This window comes from Carcharodon carcharias, chromosome 10 (assembly GCF_017639515.1).
Source record: "Carcharodon carcharias isolate sCarCar2 chromosome 10, sCarCar2.pri, whole genome shotgun sequence".
Lineage (NCBI taxonomy): Eukaryota > Metazoa > Chordata > Chondrichthyes > Lamniformes > Lamnidae > Carcharodon > Carcharodon carcharias.
In genome coordinates, this window is record NC_054476.1 from 28,747,707 (window position 1) to 28,775,446 (window position 27,740).

General features: G+C 42.9%; 2 protein-coding genes across 2 annotated transcripts in view; both read left to right on the top strand.

Moving 5' to 3' along the window:
* The first annotated feature begins 6,890 nt into the window (after positions 1-6,890).
* On the top strand, positions 6,891-7,778 carry LOC121282808 (putative nuclease HARBI1). Its single transcript, XM_041196623.1, has one exon. The coding sequence runs from the start codon at positions 6,891-6,893 to the stop codon at positions 7,776-7,778; it is 888 nt and encodes a 295-aa protein (XP_041052557.1).
* Positions 7,779-15,772: 7,994 nt separating this feature from the next.
* LOC121282809 (coiled-coil domain-containing protein 73-like) overlaps positions 15,773-27,740 on the top strand; it is a 134,183-nt gene continuing 122,215 nt past the window's right edge. Inside the window, exon 1 of the mRNA XM_041196624.1 lies at positions 15,773-15,823. Coding sequence (XP_041052558.1) covers positions 15,773-15,823 — 51 coding nt within the window. The remainder of the gene's footprint in view (positions 15,824-27,740) is intronic.

The window sequence follows — 27,740 nt, forward strand, 5'->3', positions numbered from 1 at the left end:
GGTTCAAACATGGACAAAAGGGCTGAAAGGCAGAGGTGAGGTGAGAATGACTGCCCTTGACATCAAGGCTGCATTTGACAGAGCGTAGCATCAAGGAGCCCTTGCAAAACTGGAGTCAATGGGAATCAGGGTGAAAACTCTCTACTGATTGGAGTAAAACCAGTACAAAGGAAGATGGTTGTGGTTGTTGGAGGTCAGTCATCTCAGCTCCAGGACATCACTGCAGAAGTTCCTCAGGGTAGTGTCCTTGGCCCAATCATGTTCAGCTGCTTAATGACCTTCCTTCCATCATAAGGTTAGAAGTGGGGATGTTCACTGATGATTGCACGATGTTCAGCACCATTCATGACACCTCAGATACTGAAGCTGTCCATGTCCAAATGCAGCAAGACCTAGACAATATCCAGGCTTGGGCTGACAAGTGGCAAGTAACATTCATGCTACACCAGTGTCAAGCAATAGCCATTTCCAACATGAGAGAATTCAACCATCGCCCCTTGATGTTCAGTGGCATTACCAACACTCAATCCCCCACTATCAACATCCTGGGGGGTTACCATTGACCAGAAACTGAACTAGACTAGCCATATAAATACTGTGGCTACAAGAGCGGTTCAGAGGCTAAGAATCGTGCGATGAGTAACCCATGTCCTGACTCCCCAAAGCCTGTCCACCATTTACAAGGCACAAATCAAGAGTGTGATGGAATACTTCCCACTTGCCTGGATGAGTGCTGCTCCCACAACACTCAAGAAACTTGATACCGTCCAGGACAAAGCAGCCTGCATAATTGGCACCACACCCACAAACATTCACTCCCACCACCACTGACGCACAGTAGCAGCATTGTCTACCATCTACAAGATGCACTGCAGGAATTCACCAAGGCTCCTTCGACAGCATCTTCCAAACCCACGACCACTACCATCTAGAAGGACAAGGGCAGTAGATAGATGGGAACACCAGCAGTTGTAAGTTCCCCTCCAAGTCACTCACCATCCTGACTTGGAAATATATTGCCGTTCTTCACTTACGCTGGGTCAAAATCCTGAAACTCCCTAATAGCACTGTGGGTGTACCTGCACCACAAGGACTGCATTGGTTCAAGAAGGCAGCTCACCACCACCTTCTCAAGGGCAGCTAGTAATGGACAATAAATGCTGGCACAGCCAGCGAAGCACAAATCAGATGAAGGGATAAAAAAAACAAGAAGCTAGGTTTGAAATGCTAAATGTCTAAATATGGCTGAAGTTTTAGAATGTGAGGTATAAGGAACGTTTGCATTTTTTGGATAAATTAGGCTAGTTTGAATTTCAAAGAGATGGTAACCTGTTACACCTAGCCAGAAGAAGCTAAGCCATACTGTGTGTTTATATTTCCCAAAGGTTATTGATAAAATTAGCACCATGAAAAGACTTATATTATGAGAAAGGAAAAGTTCTAAATATTGGAACAATGGAATTTGCATTAAAAAGGGAGAAACATGTATAAAGAAAATGGGGCTATGTGTGAGATGAAAAAGTATTCTAAGATCTAACACAAGTGTGAAAAGCCTCCAACCTCTGTGCATCAAGTTGCTGTCTACAGGAATCGAAGCTAAGAATACTCACTTTGAATATCACTTTTCAGTGTATCGTGTTGCTTTGTCTGGGTCTGTTTAAATCTATTTGTTTTTATCGTTGCCTTAACAGAGGTGTAACTGGGATCTAGATTAATTAGGAGTTTTAGGAGTTGTTGTAGTAGTAATTTTCTTTTGTTAACAAATGTTTAAGTTAGTTTTTATAAACCTCTGAAGTCGTGGTATCCTTATTGCTTCTGAATTCGGGGTACACATCTCAAAATAAAATACAAATTGCAGAACAGTTGTGACTGTGTGATCAAGTTTCCCTCATGGATTTGATCTGCCTGGCACACATCACCTGCCATGTTATAACAGGTGCATTAGAAGCCAATTCTTAAATGGTCCCAGTCAGTTTGTATTCTTGCAAGAATGCACAAAATGAGTTAGAATATCACATTCCCTAAATTGACATATGACTGCTCCTAACATGTCTCAGCCTTCCTCTATTTGTAAAAGCGAAAATGAGTAGGGAACCCTTAAATTGGCCCAGAGGTCCAGTGGTTGACTCCTCACACAAGCCCTGAGAGCCCTCCCTTGGCAATTTTTTTTCATATCTTGCTCTTCAACTGCATCATTGGATCAGTTTGAAAAATGGTGCTGCTGAGATTTTACTACCAGACCAACTTCCAGCCCCCTTCCTGTGACTGTCGAAGTCCTTGCCATCATGCTGGAGGAGCACCATGTGCAGGTTTCCCTTTCTCCAATCCAGCCATCAATCCCCAGGACCATGTGTGTGAGGGACTGACCATGCCCTGTGCACCATGCTGGGCATAACTGACATAGGACTGGCAGGCCCTTCCCCTCCCTGGACTGGGACCAAGATAGGTGTGCCAAGCACAGCCCTATAAATTCTGGCACAGAGCCGCAGGACTGACTATGCTTTCTGGCACTGACCACCTGTTGCTTTAGTGCCCAGGACCATCTATGCTTTCTGGCCCCAACTACCTCCCACCACCCCAGTCATGTGTCCCTGTGCTCTTTTACCCAGCCATCCTACTCCCAGTCCTGTGTCTTTGTCCTCTCGCCCCCATTCATCTCCCCCCTCCCCATCAACCCTCAGTCATGTATCTCTCTGCACCCTTTTCCCAGGGCTCTGTTGCCAGCCCCCTTCCCCTACCTCCCCACTCCCAGTCAAGCATTTGCCCTCCAGCCCCTTCCCTTGCCTCTGTCTTGTCTCAGCATCCCCCTCCCAGTCAAGCCTTTGCCCTCCAACCCCCCCTAATCTCCACCTTCCCACTGGTCTCACATGGTAAGCCTTGGCTTTGACCACGTCGCCTGCCTGCTTGCCTTCCAGTGCTTTTGCCTGCATAGCCTTGGCATAGCATTGGAGCAGCCCCAAGTGCAGGACAGTGAAAGTTAGGCGAATGCTGCACACACACACACACACACACACACACACCTTGAGGTCACAAGTGGAGCTCACCAGGTGCATGTCACTTATATTCAGCCATGAATCACGCCAGTCTAATTAGCTGCTGATGTAACCTTTTGATCTGGAGTGGGGGTGTGATTCTGGTGAGCTGGGTTTTTAATGAGTATTCATGATATTCAAATGAATGCAAATTCAATTCCCAACATGGCACGATGGATTGCCCGACTGATTTGAAAGTTGGGAGTGGCAAATTGCGAACTAGTTATGCACCAGTGGGAACCTAACTTTTGGTCATTCTCTGCATTTTCCTGTCCAACCTGCCATGGCATTCACCGCTGATGGACTGGAAAATCCCATCCATTAACTCTGTTTCTCTCCACAGATGCTGCAGTAACCTGCCTTACTGTTGTGAGCAATGCTCAAGTATTTTAAAAGGATACAAAAAAAATTGATTACTGAGTGCCACACAAATGCAAATGGTGTAAATTAAAAGTAGCGTTAAAAGATAGGAAAACAATATAAAAGTAGAACATAGACAACCAGAAAAGATGCTCTTTGTTTTACCTATCTTAATAATTTTATGGTAGCAATGAGAATGGTCCTTTTAAGAAACAAATTGGGAATAGAGCAGCCAGGAATGGAGGAGTGTTTAATTAGATTCTTTTACATCTTACGACTGCGGACAAATTTCACATCCAGCTAAATCGATTCTGAAATCCGTAACCCTTGTAAATCAGTAGTGAAGCATACATGATAAAGAAATACAAATAAGTAATTGGAGCAACTGCCTGGGCCAAATGAGATACACTCTTGGATTCTCAGATGATATGAAGAAAAAAAGAAGAGTAGGCTCAAGTTTGTATTTTTGGGAGCTCCATAAACACAGGAACAGCACATGAGAATTGATGTATTGTAAATGCTATCCTAATGTTAGGGGAGAAAAGGCATGAGATATGCATCTCAACATTATAGGACAGTTAGATTAACACCTGCATTGGAGAAAGAATTTGACAGTATAAGGAGATGATGTCATGGATTTAAAAGTGATAGGTTATGCTGAAATCTTTGAATAATGGTTGGTAAATGTTGTACAATGACACATGCATTTTCATGTTGTCTTAATATTTACAATATTTGATGTTTATATTTATTTTGATTTTATAGGAATGTGAATTTATAGTGGTTTGGGCCAATACATTATATAATTATATAATTACAAATGAATGAATTATCTTTGGAGTTTTTTCCATTGAATTTAGTCAAATAATTTCAGCATTGAAACTTTTTCAATTTGCAATGCACTGTCAGCATTACTTGCTCATTTTTATTTTGTTTTTGTCATTTTCCTCAGCACAGAATGTTTAAGCAGAAAGTCTGTGAATAAGTAACTTTCAAAATGAAATATCTGAATGAAACAGCATATTTATCTCAAACACAATTTAAGCAGCTCTAATAATATGCCATCAGTAGTGCTAATAATTCTATTTTTTCACTTAAATGAAAATTTTAAAATTATGTTGTGTTAATAATGTATGAATGTTTAATCTGAAATTCCTCCCTGTTTTTTTTAAACAGGCAAACACTAAGGTAACTGAGAAAGGAGTTTCAAATGAATATGTTAAACATTTGTGTGTTATCCTATACCTGGAATAGTGTTTTAGCGAAATAACAATAACAGTAATATGTAAACAGCAATGGGGAACTGGCAGTCAAACATTTTTTGCGAAATCTGTTGTATACAATACAGCTCTTGCGTTATGCAGCTGATTTTAATGGCAATGGAATGCCTGGTCTCCAGGGCTTGAAATTCTTATGCTATTGTTAGTTCACTGGTTAATGCATTAATGTGGAATTCCTCTGTAAACTATTTTATATGAAGTAGTTATCTTAATGGGGGAGGTCTTGTGGCGTCCCTATCTCTGAGCCAGAAGCTCTGGGTTTGAGACCCACCCCAGGACTTGGTGGTCACAGAAGGTGTGCTCATGGCATTGCCAAACAAGTTGACTGTCAGCATGTAAATCCTTCCAATTTACCTATGGCAGGCGATAAGAACGCGAGAGGTTCCTGGTCAGCCAGAACCGTGTGGCAACTGCAACCCAACAGCATCCCCACATTAAAAGACTCCATGTGCAAGCTCTTGCTATGGGCTCCCTGACAAGCATCCTTCTCACTTTGAGGGACTGCTAGAGAGCATTAATCTAATTTTGAGGAAAAAGATTAACAACTTTGTGAACTAACATGTATTGAAATTTTTATTTTATTGTTCTGGCTGTGTAAACTTTGTGAAATAATTGAAGCCAAATTAATACAACTTGAGGACTGGATTGGTGATTTTGGCTAAAGAAGTAAAGCTATCTTCTTTGGTCATTTCACAATATCTAGTTGGCAATCTCCCAAGGCTCCTGTGACAGCAGCTTCCAAACCCATGACCTCTGCCACCTAGAAGCACATGGGCAGTAGATATTTGGGAATGCCACCATCTGCAAGTTCCCCTCCTAACTACACACCATCCTGACTTGGAACTATATCACCTTCCTTCACTGTCGCTGGGTCAAAATCCTGGAACTCCTTCCCTAACAACACTGTAGGTGTACCTACACCAGATGGACTGCAGTAGATAGAGATGGCAGCACACCACCCCTTCTCAAGGGCAATTAGGAATGGGCAATAAATTCTGGTCTTGCCAACGACGTTCATGCCCAATGCTGTAGTATCACTTGTCCTAGTGTGAAGCCACTTTTAAAAACAAAACATTCAAGTGATTAGTTGGAGAGTGCAGTGACTGTAAGTGTTACTGGGTATTGAAAAGATTGGGTGATCCCCTCCTCTTTCCAACTGCAGCATAAGAACCCACTTTGAGTGTCTATTACTAGTTCAGCTGAGATCAACTTATTCAGCATTGACCAGGAATCAGATTAGGGGTCTGTACATATTGTATCGCTGTGCTAAACACTTTTATCAACTGAGCCATTAGGGAAGCTTTATACATTGTATTATACAATGTTAATAATACTTCACTTGCACACAATTGGTTATAGTCTATAAAGTCTTGGCTTGCAAGCTAATATCTTAATGGGGATAGTTTCTCCATTAAAATAGATGTGTGCTGAACTTTTGGAAAAAGATACTGGCCAGAATTTCATATTTTCCGTATAGGCGTGTGGCAGTCCCAATGCAGCATGAAATGGCATGTGATGATATGGGGGGGGGCCTCCTGATATTCCAGTTGGTAGGCGCACGTGAATATCAGAAGCGCACCCGCCAGCAATTAAAGGGCTAATTAAGACCATTAAAAGTCCAATTGATCCTGATTTTGAGAGGCCTGTGTGCTTTTACATCAGGGTTTCACGTCTTTTCATCATTCTAGGTCCAGGGCGGGATATAAGGGCCAGAAGGAATGTAGAGGTGAGGAGGTAGCAGTATCAAATTGAGTGTGTAGATTATAGTTCATTTTTTGATTCATTTTGTTCATTTACATAACTTTAGGTGGTTTAAATTTTTGCAGAGGCTTTCTGTAGACAGGTCCCTTCATACTTTAGGTCAAACCTCTGCAAGCATGAGGTTTGACATAGGTATTGTGTATGCTGTGCTGGAGGGACCTCCTCATGAGGAGGAGAGGGGTAGAAGGGAGAGGAAGCCAGTTGTCTGCAGGCACCGTAATAGTCTGCCGTCAGGATTGAGGGCACAGCCAGAAGGTGTCGAAGGCTACCAGGCATTGCAAGGGAGAAGGGGTAGGCGAGGGTGTCAGTATCCTGTTGGAAGTGTACACAGGCTGAGATCCAGCTACCTTGGCATGACAGAGGCACAGTGGCGAAAAAGGTCACTCCAGGTAAACAGTCACTTCAGTATGTGACATGATCAGCTCTGAGATAGCCTGAAACTACAGGTGGCCATTCTATGTCAGCGGCTCTGAAGGTTGCCCTTAATTTTTATGCCTTGGGTTTGTTCCAGGGGTCTGTGAGAAATCTTTGTGGAGTGTTGCAATCCGCAGTGCACAGCTGCATCAAACTAGTGACAGATGCACTGTTTGGAAGAGTAAACACCTTTATTCACGACAAGACTGGTGAGGGCTGTCAGGCAGAGCGAGCCAGAAGTTTCACAGCCGTAGCAGGCTTTCCATGGATTCAGGGATCCTTTGACTGCAAACATGTGCCCATCAAGGCACCTGTGGGAGAGTCAGGGGCCTTTGAATGGAAAGGGGTTCCACTTCTGAATGTTCAGATAGTGTATGATCACAAGCATGAGATTCTGCAGGTTTGTGCCAGGTATCCTGGAAGCTGCCATGATGCGTACATCTTGCGTCACTCCCAGATGCCAAGGCTGTTCATAGCTCCAGCCTGGTTGGATGGCTGGCTGCTGGGGGACAAAGAATATCCACTCAAAAGGTGGCTGATGACACCACGAGGACACCTATGGATGCCTGTGAAGGAGAGGTACAAAAGGAGTCATGCCTCCTCAAGGGCCATCATTGAGAAGACAGTAGGCCTCCTCAAAATGAGGTTTCACTGTCTGGACTGCTCAGGAAGATCTCTGCAATATCTTCTGGAAAACATTTCCCTTATGGTGGTTGTCTGCTGCACTTTTCACATTCTGGGCCTCTCAAGGACAGAGCAGATGGAGGATGAAGGCAGTGACGTTCTTCCAGAAGCTGCTGAGGATGAATCCAGTGCTGAATCTGAGGAGGAGCCTTCTCAGCGCCAGTCTGATGAAGAAGATCTAGCAATGAGGATGTTTATGGAAGCTGGGGAGACCAGGGAGGCCTTGATTCAGTGGAGTTTCCAGTAGGACTCCAAAGTCAGGACTCCAAATATTCGCAAACAGACCATCACCTTACTGGTCGAGACTGATGAGGCCCTCCTGGCACCATCTTCTCCAGTCCCTCCCTCTGAAATATACTTTGCAGCCCAATCGATGTTTTATGCAGAGTTGCAGGCCTCCTCCCTAACTACAGCATAAAGCACAATAAGGCCATTTGACATGATGTCACATTTTAATTGTGATTTGTGACATACATACAACATTACACAAGTGACAATGAGAAATGATTCACCTAGGAAACCCCTTCCGTGATCATAGTGACTTAAATTTCTGCTTAGGAGTGCTACATCTCGGTGCTTCCCCCTCACTGGCAGCTGCATTGACGGCAGACTGCTGACCCTGATGCCTTGTCGGCCTTGCTGAATTTGGTGGACATCCTCTGGTCCCCGGGGCCCATGTGGGCCTCAAGGACGTGAGAGTCCAGCGCCATAGCTGGGCACTCCTCAGTCATCGTGGTATCTTCAGATGTGATGGTCACTGGCAAAAGGGTGGAGGAGCTGCTGCCATTATCAGGACACCTTGAGAGGAGCCCCCAGATGCATTGAGCTGCAGGTCGTCTGCCAACATGAGGTTTATTTGAACCTCCCTGCTCACCAGAGATGGACAGGTTGCCAATAGAGTCTCTAGGTGCCTCACCACCTCTCACACACCTGCTGAGGTCACTGCCCATGTGTGGGCTTGCAGGTATGAACTCGACTCCAGAAATCCCTGATTGACTGAGCTGCCACTCCATGAGAATCAGCACTCTCTCTATGGAGGATGCTGTGCATTCAGAGCTGTGGGTTAATGCTCCTTATGGACTCCTGCAATACAGAGACCATGGCACGCAGACCCTCTGGGATCTCTGCCAGATCTTCACATGCATCCCGCTGGACATCTAGCATTTGCCCCCTGATGGACAATTCCAGAGGCTCATCATCAGTCTCAGACTCAGCATCATCCTGGTCTCCAGCAATCCTCCGATTTCTGGTGCCCTGTGGACTCTCTGTCTCCGCCATCTCCTCAAGCAAGTGTGACATGCCTTCCCCAGTGTGCACTACCATCTGTTCCAAAATGCTCATTCCTGCTAATATGCCTGTATCTGCGTTGGTGCATGGTGCACAGGGGATGTGATACAGGTGCATCTGGCTGTATATCATCCTCTGATGCCAAGGGAGGGTCTTCCAGGTCATTCTGTGGTTTGGAAGATGCTCCATCTGAGAGAGGGAAAACATATATGAGTTTCCATCAGCATTTACGAATCAGAGTACTCGCATTCTGATAGCTTCTCAGATTGCTAAGCAATGACTTATGAATGGACGTCATAAGAGATTAGTGGATTTCATCTGTCAGTCTTACAACCGCTGCCCTACATCCCTCATACCCTCTTCCAATCTCTTCCTTGTCCACTGGACTCTTGCCCTCCTCCGAAACTCCTGCCTCTCCGTGATGAGTGGACCTGGCTGCACACTCGCTCACATGCCATTTCCAGGATCTTCTCCACCGAAGATACCACCGCCCAATTAGGGACACCACCGCCAAGTTAAGGACACCACCACTAGTTTGTCCTTACTCTTGAGCATTGTGACTCCCTTTCTCCTGAAAGGACAGTAATGCTTTCATTAATGTCCTGGCCACACTTTCCTGCATTATATCTGACTGCAGTTGTCTGCCCCTTTAAAGATGATAACAGCACTCTGCCACAGTTCTTCCATGCATAGCAGCCTTCAGAGAGCTGCTTTTAAACTTCCTGCCTGCAGCTGCAATCACTCTGGCACCCATCCTGTTCCCACCTTTCCCCATCCCTCCCACCCGCCTCGGTAGCGCTGAGCCTCTCTCAGTGCGAGTTTCAAGCTGGCTGGCAGTTAATTGGCCAGCCAATGTGTAATCGCTCTCAGGAGCTGATCGTGGGTGGGAGCGGATTTCACATACTTACGGTCCCTCCGACTGAGCTCGCCTGACGAGCTGAAAATTCAGGCCACTATTTTCACACTTATTTGAAGTGCAGTAGATGTTGCTTGGGGCATTGTTGTCTAAAGGTTATATGTATCTGGACTAATGTTTTAACACTTGTCCTACAGGCTTTTAACCACATTGTTAGCAATAAAGCATGTCTATCATGACCTTTACGTTTGGGCCCTTCCCTTCATTTTCAGGTCATTGTCTTAACCTTGTTTAAAGTAACCAATTACAAATCCTGAAGATTTACTATGAATTTTCCACCTCCTTACAATTTTCAGAACTGTTGTAGCATTTTCTTAACTTCCATAATACTGACTGAAATGTCCACTAAGCATCCCATCAATTTTACACACTGAGGTTTTAACAGTTTTAATTTTTCAAAGTTGTATTTCAATTTCATGAGATATCAATTTCTTTCTAGTTTCAAGGATGCAGCAATTTAAGCTTTGAATTCCGAAAATTGAAAGGATATATAGAACTCCCCACCATATTTACATATGTTAACTTATATTTGTACAATGATTTGAAGTCAATCTAGCAGGATACAAATACATAGGATGGAACAACAACGGTATTCAAATATGTTCTACATATGTTCTGCCTTTAAAACAAAAGCAAAATGTTCAAACTGAACCTTCGTTTTAATTTTAGTTATCAATCATTCAATGAAATCAAATTGATTCAGTTTTTTTGTAAGCGATGTTCAGTGTGCAATAGCCTTTTTGCTGTCAAAAAGCTATGCTTAGGGTTGAGTAAACTGCACTTGAGAAATATATTCCTGTTTCTCTTGGTATATCATATTTCATAACTGTGTAGCATTTTATAACGTGTTATTAATCTGGAATAATTTTAGCAAAATAAGATCAAAAGTAATAATTTTAGTAAAAATTAGGAGAAAAAAACTTCAAAGGAAATGACTTAAACCCAGCAGGTTTTAGAGCACACCTTTTGAAGCATGTTTACAATGGCTTTAAAAAGACAAATCTAAGCTTTACAAATTCATAGAAATGGCAAATGCATCAGGAAGGTACATTATGATTGTTGAATAATTCTGAATTTTCCCCTCTGCGGCAATAAGACTTCCCATGGCGCTTCCCCATCAATTTACTCTGAAATTAGTAATGTGAGTATTTCGGACTGTTTATATTTTGCTCAGATAATTGAAGGTATTGTATAAATTAATTTTGAAAATAATTAGAATTGTGTTATATAAATAACTTTTGTATAATTAATAACTATCTGTACCATCTACATTTGGTTACTTAGTAGATGGTAGCCTGTGATATCTCCAGAGTGCTTCCAAAAATAAACCTTTGTATACTAACATCATTCATTGCATAATTTGTGTGTTGCAGTGATTCATCTGTGAAAAAAACATTGCATGTCATTTATACATCAATTCATATTTATATTCATATTTATGAAAAAATTCCTATAATATGCTAATAAGTATGAATCCCAGGTATAAAAGCATCCAGAAAGGTTACATTAATAGAATATTTTAAACTAAATGATGCAAAATGGTTATAGCTTTATTAGTGACAGTTTGGAAATATATGCTTTCTTAATTTTAAAATAAATTAGAATTGTAATGCTCAGGTAAATGTCACAAGAGATGTTCTGATCTTTGGAGAGTGAGGGATTACATATGTCTTTTACAGTTGCTTGCATTCAACTCCAGTGACAAATGGGTTTTTGCAATGTGATTAAATGCATATTAGTGTTTGCCCAAGGCACTTGATTATTATCATCCTTATTTTCATTACATTGTTACTGTAAGGCCATATAATTCATAAAGATAATACAGAAATCACTTTGTTACTGCTGGAAATAATTCTGCTTTATGGATGATGTCCTTTTAATTTTTCCTTTCATGGATTATAAAATTGGTTAATATCCACTGAACTGAACCAGTGGAGAAGCAAATAAAGATGTTGGCCTCAGGTCACAGTGTCATTTGTGATACTGGCAAATTCCTACAGGCTCATTTATCCCTGTACATGATTGATAACGTTATGGGTTAAATGGAGAACGGTTTGCTTCCATTAAAGGATCATCTCTAGTGAAGACCTCCCACTTAAAAGTCAGGCATGGCAACATCTGTGATGAGAAGACAAGAGACTATCTACAGGTCAAATTAAATAACTTAAATAATTTAACTGGAATGACAGTGTAATTTGTCCATTCTGTGTTATTACCTTGACCCCTATCAGACTTGTAGGCCATCTTGCATCCCACCCCAGGGTGTTTAAGACATAATTTTTTTTTAATAAATAAAAGTTCAAGATTAGGCATTTATAGCATTCAGTACTGTGAAAAAGGTCTGAAGGAAAATTGAGTATGATGCAATAATATTCCTTAAACTACAGCTGAGAATGTTTTTAAAGTTGCAGTACTGAAAAAAATGCAAGTTTAAACTCACCGTAATTGTAGAATAAAAGCACTGGTCAATGTTTCTGCCTCAGCCAGCACCACGTTCTAAAAATAAGGGCAATAGGTCATTCATCTTGTTTGTGGGACATTGTGGAAAACTACTGCTGTCATGCTTGACTTTGTTACAGTCACTACACATCAAAGGTATTTCATTTGAGGTGGTCCTAAATGATGAGATGCTATATAATTTCAAGTTTATTATTATGTGTCCATCTGACTTATTTGGGAACTCATACCTTTTGAATGTGAAGGTAATGGATTCAAGTCCCATTCCGGAACAGTCCAGTATTGAGGAAATGCTAAATTGTCGGGCAAGTTAAAACTAAGATAAAAGCAAAATACTGCTGATGCTGAAAATCTGAAACAAAAACAAAAATTGCTGGAAAAACTCAGCAGGTCTGACAGCATCTGTGGAGAGGAAGACAGAGTGAACATTTCGAGTCCGTGTGACTCAGTTCTGATGAAGAGTCACAAGGACTTGAAATGTTAACTCTGTCTTCCTCTCCACAGATGCTGTCAGACCTGTTGAGTTTTTCCAGCAATTTTTGTTTTTGTTTCAAGTTAAAACTAAGGTTCTGTTTGCCTGTTAAGATAGATATTGGGGCAATATTGAAATAAGAGCATTGAGTTCTGGGGCTAGATTTTCCCTTTTGTGCCTAGAGAATGCGTGTTGATTCAGGTTCTTTTCACTACTGACCTGGGATTTCCGTGAATTCTCTGATTGATGTTAGCCCAGCAAATCAATGTAAACAAGGCAGGAAGAACTGTTTCTGGTCCCTTATTTGATCTGAGACACCCAAAAAATACGGCACTGAAACTTTGGCTGCGATCCTCCAGACTGGAGGGGTTCTGGAACACCCGAAAAAAAGGTACTATTCCTTCTTTCTTTGTCCCATCTCAAAAATAATCTTCAACATTGAGTTAGCTCCAATGCTGGTAGTGAAGAACGTAGCTGTCCCTAGGTCTGCAGCTATGTTGATGCTGCTCTCTGGTCCCAGTGTGCCTTTTAGGAAGTGCCTCTTGGGCACTTGGTCAAGGAAACACGTTTGCATTCCTTTTCCAAAAGATGTGGTGCATCTCTGGTGCACTGCGCCCATTGGGCACCCAGTGGAAGCCTTGAGAAGAAAATTGGCCAAAATTCCCCTCCTGACCAGCACTGGCAAAAAAAAATAAATAACTGGATCTGTTGGTTTGGGATTCTCTGGTCATGTTTTCATGGAAAGGATTTAGACATGAACCATGTTAAAATGTGTAACTTGAGCTTAAACAAAACTCTGCTGCCCATATCCTAACTTGAACTAAGTCTGTTCACCGATCAGCCTGTACTTGCTGACCCATATTGACTCCTGGTCCAGTAACTCCTCCATTTTTAAATTTTCTTTCTTGTTTTCAAATCCCTCCATGGCTTCACCCCTGCCTATCTCTGTAACCTCCTTCCTTACAACTCTCCAAGCTCCCTGTGCTCCTCCAACTCTGATCGCCTGATTTCTGCATTCCTGATTTTTAATTGTCCCACCTTCAGCTGCCTAAACCACAAGATCTGGAATTCATTCCCTAAGCCCATCTCTCCTTTAAGATGTTCCTTAAAACCTACCTCTGTGATCAAACTTTTGGTCACCTGTTCCAGTATTTCCTTATGTGGCTCAGCGTCAGTTGTTTTAATAATGCTCCTGTTTAGCAACTTGAGACTTATTACAGGTGCTATATAAATGTATGTTGCCATTGCTCCTGTTATTTTCCATCTAAAACTTGCTTAAAATGAGTTAGCTTCCCTAGATGGGCTTATAATGAGTTGTGGGGTGTTTAACAGATGATTTGTACTTACAGCTGGAGCTAAGTTCTCTCTCAGTCCCAAACAATGGGAAATTTGTTAATTATGCCTTTGTATTTAAAGATATTTGGTACCTTGGTATGGGGGATGAATTCTCTCTGCTGGGGCTGTGAGGACCTTTAAAACAATACTTAAATATCAGAACACGAGACAACCGAGCATCATAAGGGTTTGAACCACATTACAACAGGGTCCAGAGAGATTGTGCTTTTTAAAGGTTAGTCCTAGATCTAGTCAAGGCAATGTCTTCACTAGAGTGGGCCAGCAATTATGAGCAGGGATCTTGGGCCCCATTGGGAGCGCGTGCAGAGGTGGGTGGACACGAAAATTAGTGCCACTTACTGTTGTGTCAGTTTGAGATCGCTGTTCTGACCGCTGGTGATTTTGTTCAGGAACAGGTGAGCAGGACCTGGAAACTCACTTGACTCAGATGATAGGCCAATTGATTTTGATAATGAGCTTGTTGTCAACTCGTCAAGGACAAGTTTTGAATTTTGGTGGGGACGTAGAGGTTACATGATAAATCAGGAGCAGTCCACGTGGAAGTGGCAACAGAGCGGGCAGCCCATCATGGTTACTTCATGCAATTAGTTGGGCTGATAAAAGAATGCAGAGTTAAGAGCGACACTCAGCAATTGACACACACATGCCATTGGATGAGCACAATTGGCTGGGCAAGTGATCTGTGTGCAATCGGGCAGTGGAGGGGTTGTGATCCTCCTGGGACTGTGGGGGAATCAGGGCGCGGTGAGGAGAGATCAGTAAGCATTCTGAGTGTGGCTGACCACAAGCAAGGCAAGAGCTGGACATGTGATGAAGAACAACATCCACAGCAGTAGATGTAGAGCCCTGGGCAAGAAGTGGGCAGAGGAGAGAAATGAGGGACAGGATGGCAACAGAGGCCATATCTTCAGCATTGATCGTACCGCCGAAGGAGAAGGTACCAGGGCATGTCAAAATCAGTGCCACAGGAGACTGTGCAGATGGTCCTTGGCAGATAGTCACTGAGATTTGTGCTCTCATTGAGGAAGACCTCAGATCATATTACTGCTTGCCATGCTCTACCAGTAGCTGTGAAAGTCACTGTGGCCTTGAACCTCATCTCCCCTGATTCATTCCAAAGATCAGTAGCGGGCCTTGGTGGTTTATGGTAAGTGGCATCTTGCAGGTCACTGATCCCTTATTTGCAAGAGCTAGGCAGTACATACAGGTGCAAATAAATGGGACCTTGCAGGCACAAAGGGTAGTGGGATTTGATAGGTGCAAGATATCATCAGTTACACCCAAGGTCATCAAGGTGCTAAGTGAACAGCCAGTGAAATTCATCAATAGGAAACATTTCCATTCCCTGAACGTTCTTCTGGTCTGCGACCACAAAAAGAACTTCACGCATTTGTGTACTCGCTATTCTGGCAGCTGCCATGATATCTTCACCCTCTGGCAGTTCAGGGTGCTGCAGCTCTTCATGCACCGTCCAAACTTAGTGGATGGAGCCTAGGGGAATAGAGATATATTTTGAAGAGATGGCTACTCACCCCTTTATGTCACCCTGAAATGGAGCCACCGAGTAGTTACAACCGAAGCCATCTGCTCACAAGCATGCCATGGGGCTTCGGAAGATGTGGTCCTGGTGCCAGGACTGGATGGGTACCCTGCAGTGTATCCTGTTAAGGGTCCTGTGCATTGTGGTGGCCTGCTGTGCTTTCGGCCTCCTGGAGAGAACTAGACATTGAAGAGGGTTAGGCACTAAAACGACATGGAGGAGGAAGAAGAAGATGCTGAGCAGAACAGTGTCCAGTCTGAGCAAGTAGGCGGCTAGGACCAGCTCAGGAATTAAAGCTCTCATCAAGATGGGGGACATCTGATCCAGGCATGTTTTACCTTAAGTGCTTCTCACCCAGCAGGACTGGATGCTTTGGAACTCACTTTGATCTGCCTGTTAGAGCACTTCCATTGAAGACATTGCCTTGACGAGATCCACTTGAATGCCAATGCATGGTGCTCATCTCTCCAGTGGCCTCACTATTTCCATTTAAAGAACGTCGCTCCCCTTCACTATTTCAACCCAGCTCTGCCTTTAAAGAAAAGCTCAAGTGTCTGGGATCATGTGTCAGCATCTACAATGTTAGCATAAAGTTATAAAGTGCACATTAACAGGTGAAATAAACCCCAGTGAACCACTCAGTGCTCTGATCAACGCAGTGGCCTGTGCTGTTGGTCATTTCTACACGATGCTTGCCTTGTGGCCTTGGATGAGGTGAAGGCAGCTTGTTTGTATGTGTCTGCTTGCAGCCAAGATGTCCGTGGTGGTTGTCCTCATTGTGGAGGTGCCAGTAGGGGCATTGCCAGTGACTGCTGCACTGACATTAATGTAGAGACAGCCTCTATCACAGGGCTCTGCTGCATTGATTGTCCCTGAGTTAAAGGAGCTAAGGAGGCTGTTGATGATGGTGGTGTGCCACGAGTAATGGCACGTTGATCCTCTCTGGTGACTGCCTCAAACTTTGATGGTGCTCTGGATCACTGGGGGGACCAGCAATTGGGGCGGAACTGCCATCCACTCCATGCATCTTTGTGCTATCAGTGCCATTGACCAGTCTATGGCACAGAGCGTAGCATGCATTCTCCGCATGTCAGTGCGCAGTTCCAAGTCCTACTAAGGCTCTCCAGGAGGTTGGCCACTCCTTTGATAGAGAAGCTCATGTGTTCAAAGCCCTGAGCCATGCTGGCACACATGAGCTGAAGGGACTCCTCCATTCTCAGCCCATGATCCCTTACTGCCTTAGGGAACTCTGACATGCAGGTACACATCTCATACTGCTGGTCTAAGTAGAACCTCCTTTCTTTTGATTCCCGAGGTCCTACATCTGCGCTCACCATCTGCGCTCACCTGAGCATGGCTATTTCTGCCTTCCATCCTCTGAGAGGGATTGCCCACAGCTGCCTCAGCCTTTCTCACCTCCTCCTGCTCACTGGTGCCATGCTCTTCACACAGTGCCACCCTATCTAACCTTACGTGAGAACCTTACACGTTGTGAGTGTTATCTGTGCTGGCTGAGGATGTGACGGTGCTGGATCTACTTTTCCGGATGCTTGAGAAGCTTCCAGTGATGCTGCTATACTTTTGAGCTCCCCTCAATGACTGACCCTATGGAAAACCTAAGAACTCACCTATGAGTTGGTGCCTTTGCAGTGCTAAGGTTTCTCATTGCAGATGAGCCTTTGGCATGCTCTTAGACGAGGAGGAATGTACTCTATTCCTTTCATCTACTGATCTCAATATCCTTTCACCCTCTCCCTCAGGTATCTCTCCATTGCCCACTTGGTCATGCGGGGACACCCTGGTGTTTCCATTGCTGCCTCCTGTATGGCTGCAAGGACTGTGAGCTATGAATTCCTTCTGGCTCTGACAAATTAAGTTCAAATGCGAAAGGTAAAGCACTGTTGGTTTCGCTAACTGACACCAGCATTCATTAAAGAAGCTGCATGTTGCCAAGTCCTCAACAGCACTAGGGCTTTGAGTCTTGTCGGTGGGTCAGTGACTACACTGGGCAGACATTACTCCCATGTTCAAGAGCTTCATGCACCATCAGGCTGTTCATCTGCTGGAGGCTGCAGAGCTGGAGGTCTGTCATCTGGGCCTCGTGTTACACTCATCTTGCCAGAATGAAGAAGGTCATTAAGTGCACTCAGTTCCTCCGCACAAAACTTCTGCTGCTCAATTTCTGTGAACGCTTGCCAGACCTGCTTGTTTAGCTGGTTGACCTACTGCCACTTTCTTGAATCAAATCTCCTCTCCTCGTCTCTCTCTCTCATAGCCTCCAACAACAGATCAAGGGCTGCATTAGTGAAGTATGGGGCAGCCCTGCCCTAGGTGCTGAGCATCTGTCCTCTTTGAGAGCTGGAACTTGCATACAGAGTCAAAATAGCTGCCATTAATAGTTGCCGTGATGCCTTTAAATTGGTACTGCAATTTACAAGTTCCATCTCCATTCTGCACTTGCCACGCTAATTGGTTGCCAACCCTGCCCTCCAACCTCCAGCAAACATCAGGGGAAATTGCAGGCTGAGAGTACCCCCCCCCCCCCCCCCCCCCCCCCACCGGCCTCCCTCGCCCCCTCCAACACCCTGCCAATGCAAGGTTAGGACCCAGATATAGCTCCAGTGTCATTGTTCCTGACCCTAGAGGCAAAATCCTGCCCCACATGTTCTTTGGTTTTCTAATATGATGTGAACAGAAATTATACTGATTGTACCAAGTATCTTTCAATGCACTCAGCGTTCTGTGTGTTTTAAGCTTGCAATAAAGAAGTTCGCCTTGTTGGTCCTTCTTCATAGAAATTGAAGAAGTATGTGATAGCAATCTGCAGTGACCTAGTGCAGAGCACAAGGAAATTTGTACTGCTAGTGTGTATGAGGCAGTAGGTGTCGATTTCCATTCTAAGCGAGTGACTAGATCATGTAACAGGGAATGACTGACACCACTGTAAATGTCTGTGACAGGCCTCTATTTGTATCATTGCAATTTGTCCTATTTCAGTTGTGGGATGTTGATGAAGAATGGTGGTTGTGTTTATCCACAGAACAGAAGTCATCACTCTGGAATTAATTCACTGTGATATGATGTTGTATTCTATAAATGAATGTGTTATATTAGAATGTAACATTGTGTTCCTATAATAATTAATTTCAATGAGAATGGGGAAGCAGCTTCTTTTTGCCCCTTCCTCCTTATCATAGGTGGTAAATCACTAGCAGGTAATGCTTGCATCAAAAGTCACTTTAACAAAATCAGGACTGTAGCAAATACCAAATTATTTCAACACAGTTACTTATTCAGACATCAAAACAGTGCATAATTTACAAATTTGATAGATTTGTTTGGTTTGGCATGTTAGATTTTTCATCCACTGAAGGTGCTGAACTCTTGCTAGTGTATAGTCCCATGCATACTGGCAGCTCACTGAAGTGTGAGACTGAGTCTCTATCAATCATAGAGCATCACACTCAGTCTGGTTTTATCCTTGCCTCACGTATATACACTTTTCCAGCAATGGGTCACTGAGCAACGTTTAAGTGGGGGAGCCCTGCTTGACCTTTCCCTGGGAGCATAGACCAATTGTAGCATTTCTACCACTACACTGGTTGAGATCAGCTAATTCAGCACAAACTGAGCATTCACCTTGGGATTTTTTGGTCCTTTTGATCTTTATGATTTAATACCACACCATGAGATCTATTCATCACTCCGATGTCTGGGTGGGATGACAGGGCTGTTCCAAATTGGGGCATTTTAAATCACCTTGTGAAAATAAGTGCTATATATTTGTGTTTTATTCACATATATGTTCTGTGTACGTTTATGCTTTGTTCTTCACGAAGATAAAAATAACTTTCCTAAATGAATATTTGATGAGAGTAATGTGCTAGTTTGCAAAAGTCAGGTGAACCTAATAAAACCAACACACTTTCATGTAAGTTTTATAAGCCTGGGTGCCATGCCATGTGTAACAAGGTGTTCCCGTCAACCATGCTGTTTATGTAACTGGTTTCTTTAATTATTTGTGTGGTTGGTGATTAACTTTTGACTTTAGCTTGAATTCTGCCAGCATCAATAAGTGGATTATTTTCTCACTCTGCTATGTAATGTGCACATTTGTCAGCACTTACCACATGTTTTACACCTCAATGGCTGTTTACTACTGTTGTGAGTAGTTACAGCAGTAAAATAAAAGACAAAAAGACATGCAGATAAAGAATTAAGTGTTGCCTATTTTCAGTGGTATATGGATGATGTGGCTAGGAGTTAACAAAAATGTATGACTGATATCTTCAATGGAAAACAGTCTTTATGTGCAAAAATGCCAGACATTGACCCAGGGTCTGAAATTGAAAAGCAGTATTCTCTGACATGAACAGTTTAAAAATATCAATAATTACCTAGAGCCAATTTAAAACAGCGACATTAAAAGCACAGGCCAGGATTACAGCTAAACATGCTCAAAACATGTGTCCACATGGGAGATACACTAATCTATATAGTATTGAAATTTTTAGAATATCTTTGCTGACCTGGAGCTAGAAGTTTACAAAGAAATTAAACATTCTGCATGAAACAGCAATTAAACTCTGATTGCCCTCAGGCTGCATTAACTTACAGTTAAATTCCTTAAAAGAGCAAGTCTACCTTGAGCCCATAAAGCAGCACAGATTTCAGAGAGAGAGAGAGAGCCCATAGAGCAGTGCAGAGGTCAGAGAAAGAGCCCATAAAGTAATGCAGAGTTTGGAGAGAGAGAGACCCCCTAAAGCAGTATGGAGTTCAGAAAGAGAGAGCCCTTAAAGCAGCATGGAGTTCAGAGAGAGGGAGCCTCTAAAGCAGCACAGAGTTCAGAGAGAGCCCCTAAAGCAGCATAGAGTTTGAAGAGAGAGAGCCCCTAAAGCAGTGCGGAGTTCGAGAGAGAGAGAGAGTCCCTGAGGCAGCGAGGAGTTCGGAGAGAAGGAGCCGCTAAAGTAGCACAGAGTTCAGAGAGAGAGAGAGTCCCTAAAGCAGCATAAAGTTTGGAGAGAGAAAGCTTCTAAAGCAGCACGGAGCTCAGAGAGAGGGAGCCCCTAAAGCAGCATGGAGTTTGGAGAGAGAGAGAGTCACTAAAGCAGTGCAGAATTCACAGAGAGAGTGAGAGAGCCCCTGAAGCAGCGTGGAGTTCAGAGAGAGAGAGAGAGAGAGAGCTCCTGAAGAAGTGCGGAGTTTGGAGAGAGAGAAAGAGCCCCTGAAGCAGTGTGGAGTTTGGGGGGAGAGAGTGAGCCCCTGAAGCAGCGTGGAGTTCAGAGAGAGAGAAAGAGAGCTCCTATAGCAGCACAGAGCTCAGAGAGAGAGAGTGCCCATAAAGCAGAATGTGCTCAGCTTGAAGAAACTGAGTGCAAAAGCAGCTGTGACATCACAGGAAAATAATAAGTTGATTGACTGTTAAGTGCATGGCGTAAGGGATAATGTGTAGCCAGCTTAGGACACCAGAGTTAGGGTAGATCTATAAATAAAAAGAACTAAAACTTTAAAATAAAATAATTAAAATAAATACCTAAAACACTTACCTGTGTAATTAAGAAACAAGTAAGTTTTAATTTTAGGTGGAGCTAGCATTTAGCAAGCACAGTAAATTGTAGTATACATAAAAATTATTCTAATTAATTAAGAAAGTAATTAAATTAAATTAACTAAATAACATAAGGAAGAATGGCAGGACAGGTGTTATGTTGCAGCTGTGGAACGTGGGGACTTTTGGATGCCAAGGCGATCAGGGCAAACATGTCTGCAGAAAGCGCAAGCAGCTAGAGGAATTCCAGATCAGGATTATTGATCTGGAAGCTGGACTGCAGACACTGCACAGCATAAGGGATGGGGAGAAATACTTGGATACTTTGTTCCAAAAGACGGTCACACTTCTTAGATTAGAGTCACCTGTTTTGTTCAGAGATGAGAGACAGGAGGATGTGATCATGAGTGAGGCAGGTAGAGGGACTGAGCAAGCAGGAGTGGAGGAGCCTCAGATTTTGCAATTGTCAAACAGGTTTGAGGTCAAACCTGTGTGGATGAAAGCGAGGTCTGCAAGGTGGATGAGCTGGCTGACCATGGCACCATGGTACAGGAAGCCGCTCAAGTGGAGGGAACAAACAGGAATGTAGTGGGAATAGGGGATTGTATAGTTAGAGGGATTGACACTGTTCCCTGCAGCAAAGAGTGAGAATTCAGAAGGCTGTGTTGCCTGCCCAGTGCTACGGTTCGGGACATCTGCTCAGGGCTGGAGAAGAACTGGCAGTGGGAGGGGGAGGATCCAGTTGTCGTGGTCCATGTAGGTACCAACGACATAGGCAGGACAAGGAAAGAGGTTCTGTATAGTCAGTGTGAGGAGCTAGGTACCAAATTAAGAAGCAGAACCTCAAAGGTAGTAATCTCTGGATTATTACCTGAGCCACGTCCAAATTGGCATTGGGAAAATAAGATTAGAAAGATGAATCCGTGGCTCAAAGGCTGGTGTGGGAGTCGTGGGTTCCGGTTCATTGGGCATTGGCACCAGTACTGGGGAAAATGGGGGCTGTACCATTGGGAAGGTCTACACCTGAACCATACTGGGGCGAATGTTCTTGCAAATCACATAACTGGAGAAGTAGAAAGGGTTCTAAGTCAAATATTGGGGGGAAAAGGATCAAATGTGGGAAGATTGGTGTATCAAAGAGTAGATAGAGACAAGTTAAGAGAGAAGGTATTAATACGGGGAATGATAAACAGACCATAACAGGAAGGGACAGAGAATACAACTCGGAGTAAATAAGGCTAGAGGTTACAAAAATAATGAAAAGGACAAAACTTAAGGCTCTGTATCTGAATGCACATAGCATTTGAAACTAAACAGATGAACTGATGGTGCAAATAGAGATAAATAAGCAAATTTAATAGCCATTACAGAGACATGGCTGCAGGATGACATAGATTGGGACCTGAATATTAAAGGGTATGTGACATGTAGGAAGGATAAGAAGTTAGGAAAGGGTGGAGGGGCGGCTCTTAATTAAAGACAACATCAGCACAATAGAGAGGCATGACCTAAGTTCAAGAAATCAGGATATAGAAGTGGTTTGGGAAGAATGAGGAATAATAAAGGCAAGAAGTCATTTGTAGGAGTGGTGTACAGGCTCCCTAACACTAATTACCCCATCCTACCAGGTACCGATGAAGAAAGTGTGGGAGTTCGTCAGAAAGGTGTGGCAGTTATTATGCGGGATCGTATCCTACATATACATATACAACCAGATGGGCAAAGGCAGCATAGAGGATAAATTCATAGAATGTTTTTGGGATAATTTCTTAGATCAGCACATTCTGGAGCTAACCAGGGAGCAGGCTCTACTAGATCTGGTATTGTGCAACGATAGAGTGTAGCAGTGATCATATGATTAAATTTTACATTCAGTTTGCAGGAGAGATGAATGGGTCAAAGACTAGTATTTTAAACTTAAATAAGGGCAAATAAGAGGGCATGAAAGCAGAGTTAGCGAAAGTGAACTGGCAATTTAGGTTAGGGATGAGCCAATAGAGATGCAGTGGCAGACATTTAAGGGGATATTTCAGAATACAAAGAATAGATACATTCCAGTGAAAAAGAAAAATTCCAAGGGGAGGCTCCACCATCCGTGGTTACCTAAAAAAATTAAAGAAAGTAACAAACTTAAAGAAAAAGCATATAATTATGCAAGATGGGTGTGAGGCCAGAAGATTGGACAGAATATATAAAACAGCAAAGAATGACGAAAAGATTAATAAGGAGGGAAAAATTAGAGTATGAGAGAAAGCCAGCTAGAAATATAAAGACAGATAGTAAGAGTTTCTATAGATCTTTAAAAAAGAAGAGTTATCAAAGTGAGCATTGGTCCTATAGAAAGTGAATCTGGGGCGTTAATAATGGAAAATAAGATGATGGTGGATGGACTGAATAGATGTTTTGTATCCGTCTTCACTATAGAGGATACAAGTAACATTCCAGAAATAGCTGTAAATCAGGAATTGGAAGGGAGGGAGGATCACAAGAAAATTACAATCACCAAGGAAGTGGTATTTAGCAAATTGTTTAAACTGCGGGTTGACAACCCCCGGGTCTGATGGATTTCATCCTAGGGTCTTAAGAAGTGGCTAGCAAGATAGTTGGTGTGTTGGTTCTAACTTTCCAAACTTCACTAGATTCAGAGAAGGTTCCATGAGATTGGAAAATAGCTAATGTAACTCCTTTAGTCAAAAAGGGAAGGAGACAGAAAGCAGGAAACTCTAGGCCAGTTAGCTTCACATCTATCATGTTAGAAGCTATTAAAGATGTTGAAAAAGGGCACTTAGATAAATTCAAGGTAATCAGGCAGAGTGAATGTGGTTATGTGAAAGGGCAGTCATGTTTAACCAATTTTTTGGAGTTCTTGGAAGAAGTAAAAGGTGCTGTGGATAAAGGGGAACCAGTGGATGTACTATATTTAGATTTTCAGAAAGGTGCCTCATCAAAAGTTATTGCGGAAAATAAGAGCTCATGGTGTAGGGGGTTATATATTGACATGGATAGAAGATTGGCTATCTAACAGAAAACAGAGAATAGGCATAAATAGCTAATTTTCTGGTTGGCAGGATATGATGAGTGGTGTGCCACAGGGATCATTGCTTGCACCTCAACTCTTTACAATTTATTTATCATGATTTGTATGAAGGGACCAATGGTATAGTTGCTAAGTTTGCTGATGACTCAAAGGTAGGTAGGAGAGTAATTTGTGAAGAGGACATATGCAGGCTATAAAAAGATATCGATAGGTTAGGTGAGTGGGCAAAGATTCGACAAATGGAGTATAAATGTGGAAAAATGTGAGGTTGTCCATTTTGGTAGGATGAATAAAAAAGAGGCATAGTATCTAAAAGGTGAGAGATTGCAGAACTCTGAACTGTAGGGGGATCTAGGTGCCCTAGTGCATGAATCGCAAAAGGCTAGTATGCAGGTGCAGCAAGTAATAAGCGAAGCTAATAGAATGCTATTGCTTATTGTGAGGGGAATTGAATACAAGAGTAGGGAGGTTATGCTTCAGTTATACAGGGCATTGGTAAAACCACATCTGGAGTATTGTGTACAGTATTGTTCTCCTTATTTAAAGAAAGATGTAAATGCATTAGAAGCAGTTAAGAGAAGGTTTACGAGATTAATGCCTGGAATAGGCAGGTTGTCTTATGAGAAAAGGCTGGGCAGGCTAGGCTTGTACCTGCTGGAGTTTAGAAGAATAAGGGGGGACTCGATTGAAACATATAAAATCCTGAGGCGTCTTAACCTGAGGATGGATGTGGAAAGGATGTTTCCTCTTGTGGGAGAATATAGAACTCGGGGTCACTGTTTCAAAATAAAGAGTCCCCCATTTAAGACAGATGAGGAAATGTTTTTTCTCTGAGGGTTGTGAAACTTTGGAATTCTCTTCCTCAAAAGGTGGTTGAGGGAGAGCCTTGAATATCTTTAAGGCAGAGGTAGATTCTTGATAAGCAAGGGGGTGAAAGGTTATCAGGGGTAGGCATGAATGTGAAGTTGAGGTGAAAATCAGATCAGCCATGATCTTTTTGAATGGCGGAGCAGGCTCGAGGGGCCGAGTGGCCTACTCCTCCTCCTAATTCGTATGTTCATATGTATCTAAACATTTTCAATTCAGCAGCATAATAATGTGTTACCTGATATAATGTTCCTGCTGTAGAACACCATGCCATCATGCCTATTGTTACAAAAAGAAATAAGAAAATTTCTGCTTCTTTTGTGCTGTAATGGCTTCTGACTCCAAGGGTTGAATCTCGTGGAGATGATGGAAGTCTCAGCAGCCAGCTGAAGAGCTGCAAGACCTCTGCATGTTTCTTTTCAAATAGGCCCACGACACCTTGTGCTACTCAGTGATTTAACAGGCCAGTGGCAGGCCTTCCCCTGGGATCAAGGACACTGGGGGTGCAAGGCCCACCCGCCGACCGAGAGCCAATCAGAGGCTGCAGCTGTACTCAGTTGTGCCACTAGAATGGCGGTAGATTCTGTCAGTACTACACCCACCCTGAAGCCCTGATGTATTGAGGAGGGACCCAAGCACAGGTGTGTGATGGCAGGAGGTGGATTGCTGGGTGAAGGTCGTGGGGGAGGGGGTGAGAGCAGTCGGCAGCAAGGGCAGGGATGTGGCTCTCAGCGGGCCTTCCTTCTGATGCCAGGACACCCCCTTCCCCGCCCTCCCCCAACCCCAATCCTGGGGACCGGCAAGAAAACATGCCAGGGTTTGCTATGCTCCCCACCTGTTGAGACCCTTGCCTGATATGGATTTAATACCATTGGTGGCAGGATTAGGCACTTAGGTGGCGGGAAGGCTGTCCACGGGTCTTCCCACCATCGACTTAATTGGGGTGGAGGTTGGAGGGTGGCAGAGTTTCCACCCTCCCACCCAATTAAATGCCCCCCGCCACCAAACTTGCCACAAGGCAGGGCACAAGATTCTGCTCTATAAGCTTGTTTGCTTATTCTGCTGATATACCCAGGACTATTTTGGTGTGTCATTTTTGAACCTTAGTGCCAGTTTCCTAGGTAGTAACTGATAAATCCCCCTTGTCAGTAATAAAGAAATGACCCTTAAGAATGTTGCCAATCTGATTTGTTTCAGCCTTTTTTCTATTCCTTATTCGCAGAACAGAATTTTTATGAGTGATATTTTTATTGTACCCAAAGCACGCAACAACACTGAACAAAAGAGAGAAAGAAATTTGATCTTGTATGTTCCAGGATTGGTAATGAGATACATAGAATATGCACTTTTTTTTGGTTTTCAGGTGTATCTTCTTCCAGCTTTCTTAAATTAAGAAATCAAAGTAAAAGAAATATTAAAGTTGTAAAGGCTCAGTCTTATAGGCTGTGGAATTCTTTGATACCATTGAGTATTGTAGGAGAAATAGGATCGCCATCCTGTGGCTAGATCAATAACAAATGTACATCTATCAGTGAGTTAGTGATAGCTCTTGAGTTTTACTGCATGATTTTCTTGTTTAGGGCAAAAGTTTAAAGTCTTGAATCCATCCTATTGCGAAACATCTAAGGATGTTATACAAGAAAGAAAAGGGGTAACGTTTTGGAGGCTAGGGATGCTATGATTGGAACGTTGTCTCTTCACCTCTGGGATCTGATGTCAAATACAACCAGATGACAGTCTCCTCTTTCTTCCCTTACCTAAGGAAGAATATACTTGCATTAGAGGAAGTGCATCAAAAGTTCACTAGACTGGTTCCTGAAATGAGGATATTAACTCAAGCAGAGAAATTGGGTAGACTTTTCCTGGAGTTTCGAAGAATCGGGTGATCTAATTGAAACATAAATTTCTTAAGGAACTTGACAGGGTAGATGTTAACAGGGTGGAATGTTTTCCCTGGCTGGTGAGTCTAAATCATGACATCACAGTCTCAGAATAAGGAGTTGGCCATTTAGGACTGAGATGAGAAATTTCTTCACTCAAGGATTGTGAACCTTTGGAATTCTCTACCCCAGAGAATTTTGGATGCTCAGTTGTTGAGTATATTCAAGACAGACGTCAATAGATTTTTAGGTACTAAGGAAACAAGAGATATAGGGATGGTGTGGGATGGTGAAGTTGAAGTAGATTAGCTCTGATCTTATTGAATGGCAGAGCAGGCTCAAAGGACCAAGTGGCTGCCTTCTGCTCCAACATGTATTTCTCATGTTCTGATGTCTTGGTAAGGATTATTGTAAAATCGTTTGGACAAGATAATTTAAATAATGATTATCAGTGTAATATAAAATGGTCCCTAACTGTTCTGAACCATTCCCGGATAACAAGCTTTTATTGACACTGTAGAGAACTATAAAGTAGCTAGCACATAACAGAAACTGGTAGCCTACTGCTAAAGGGAAATGTGTGGGGAGTGAGTACTTTTAGTTCAATATACTCTTCTGCTTTAAAGGGGGGAAAAAACCTTCAGGCATAGTGACCAGAATGGAAATCTTTGGATTGAGTTTCCCTCTCTGCAACATAATTTTGATAGCATCACATGGAACAAAACCATGTATATTTGAGGGACTGTGTAAGAAATACAAAGGTATGAAATTGATGGGCAGGCAAAGACCAGCTTGTCCATTATGTTAGCTAGAGCATCATAACTAAGGATTCATATCACTGCAGCCCTC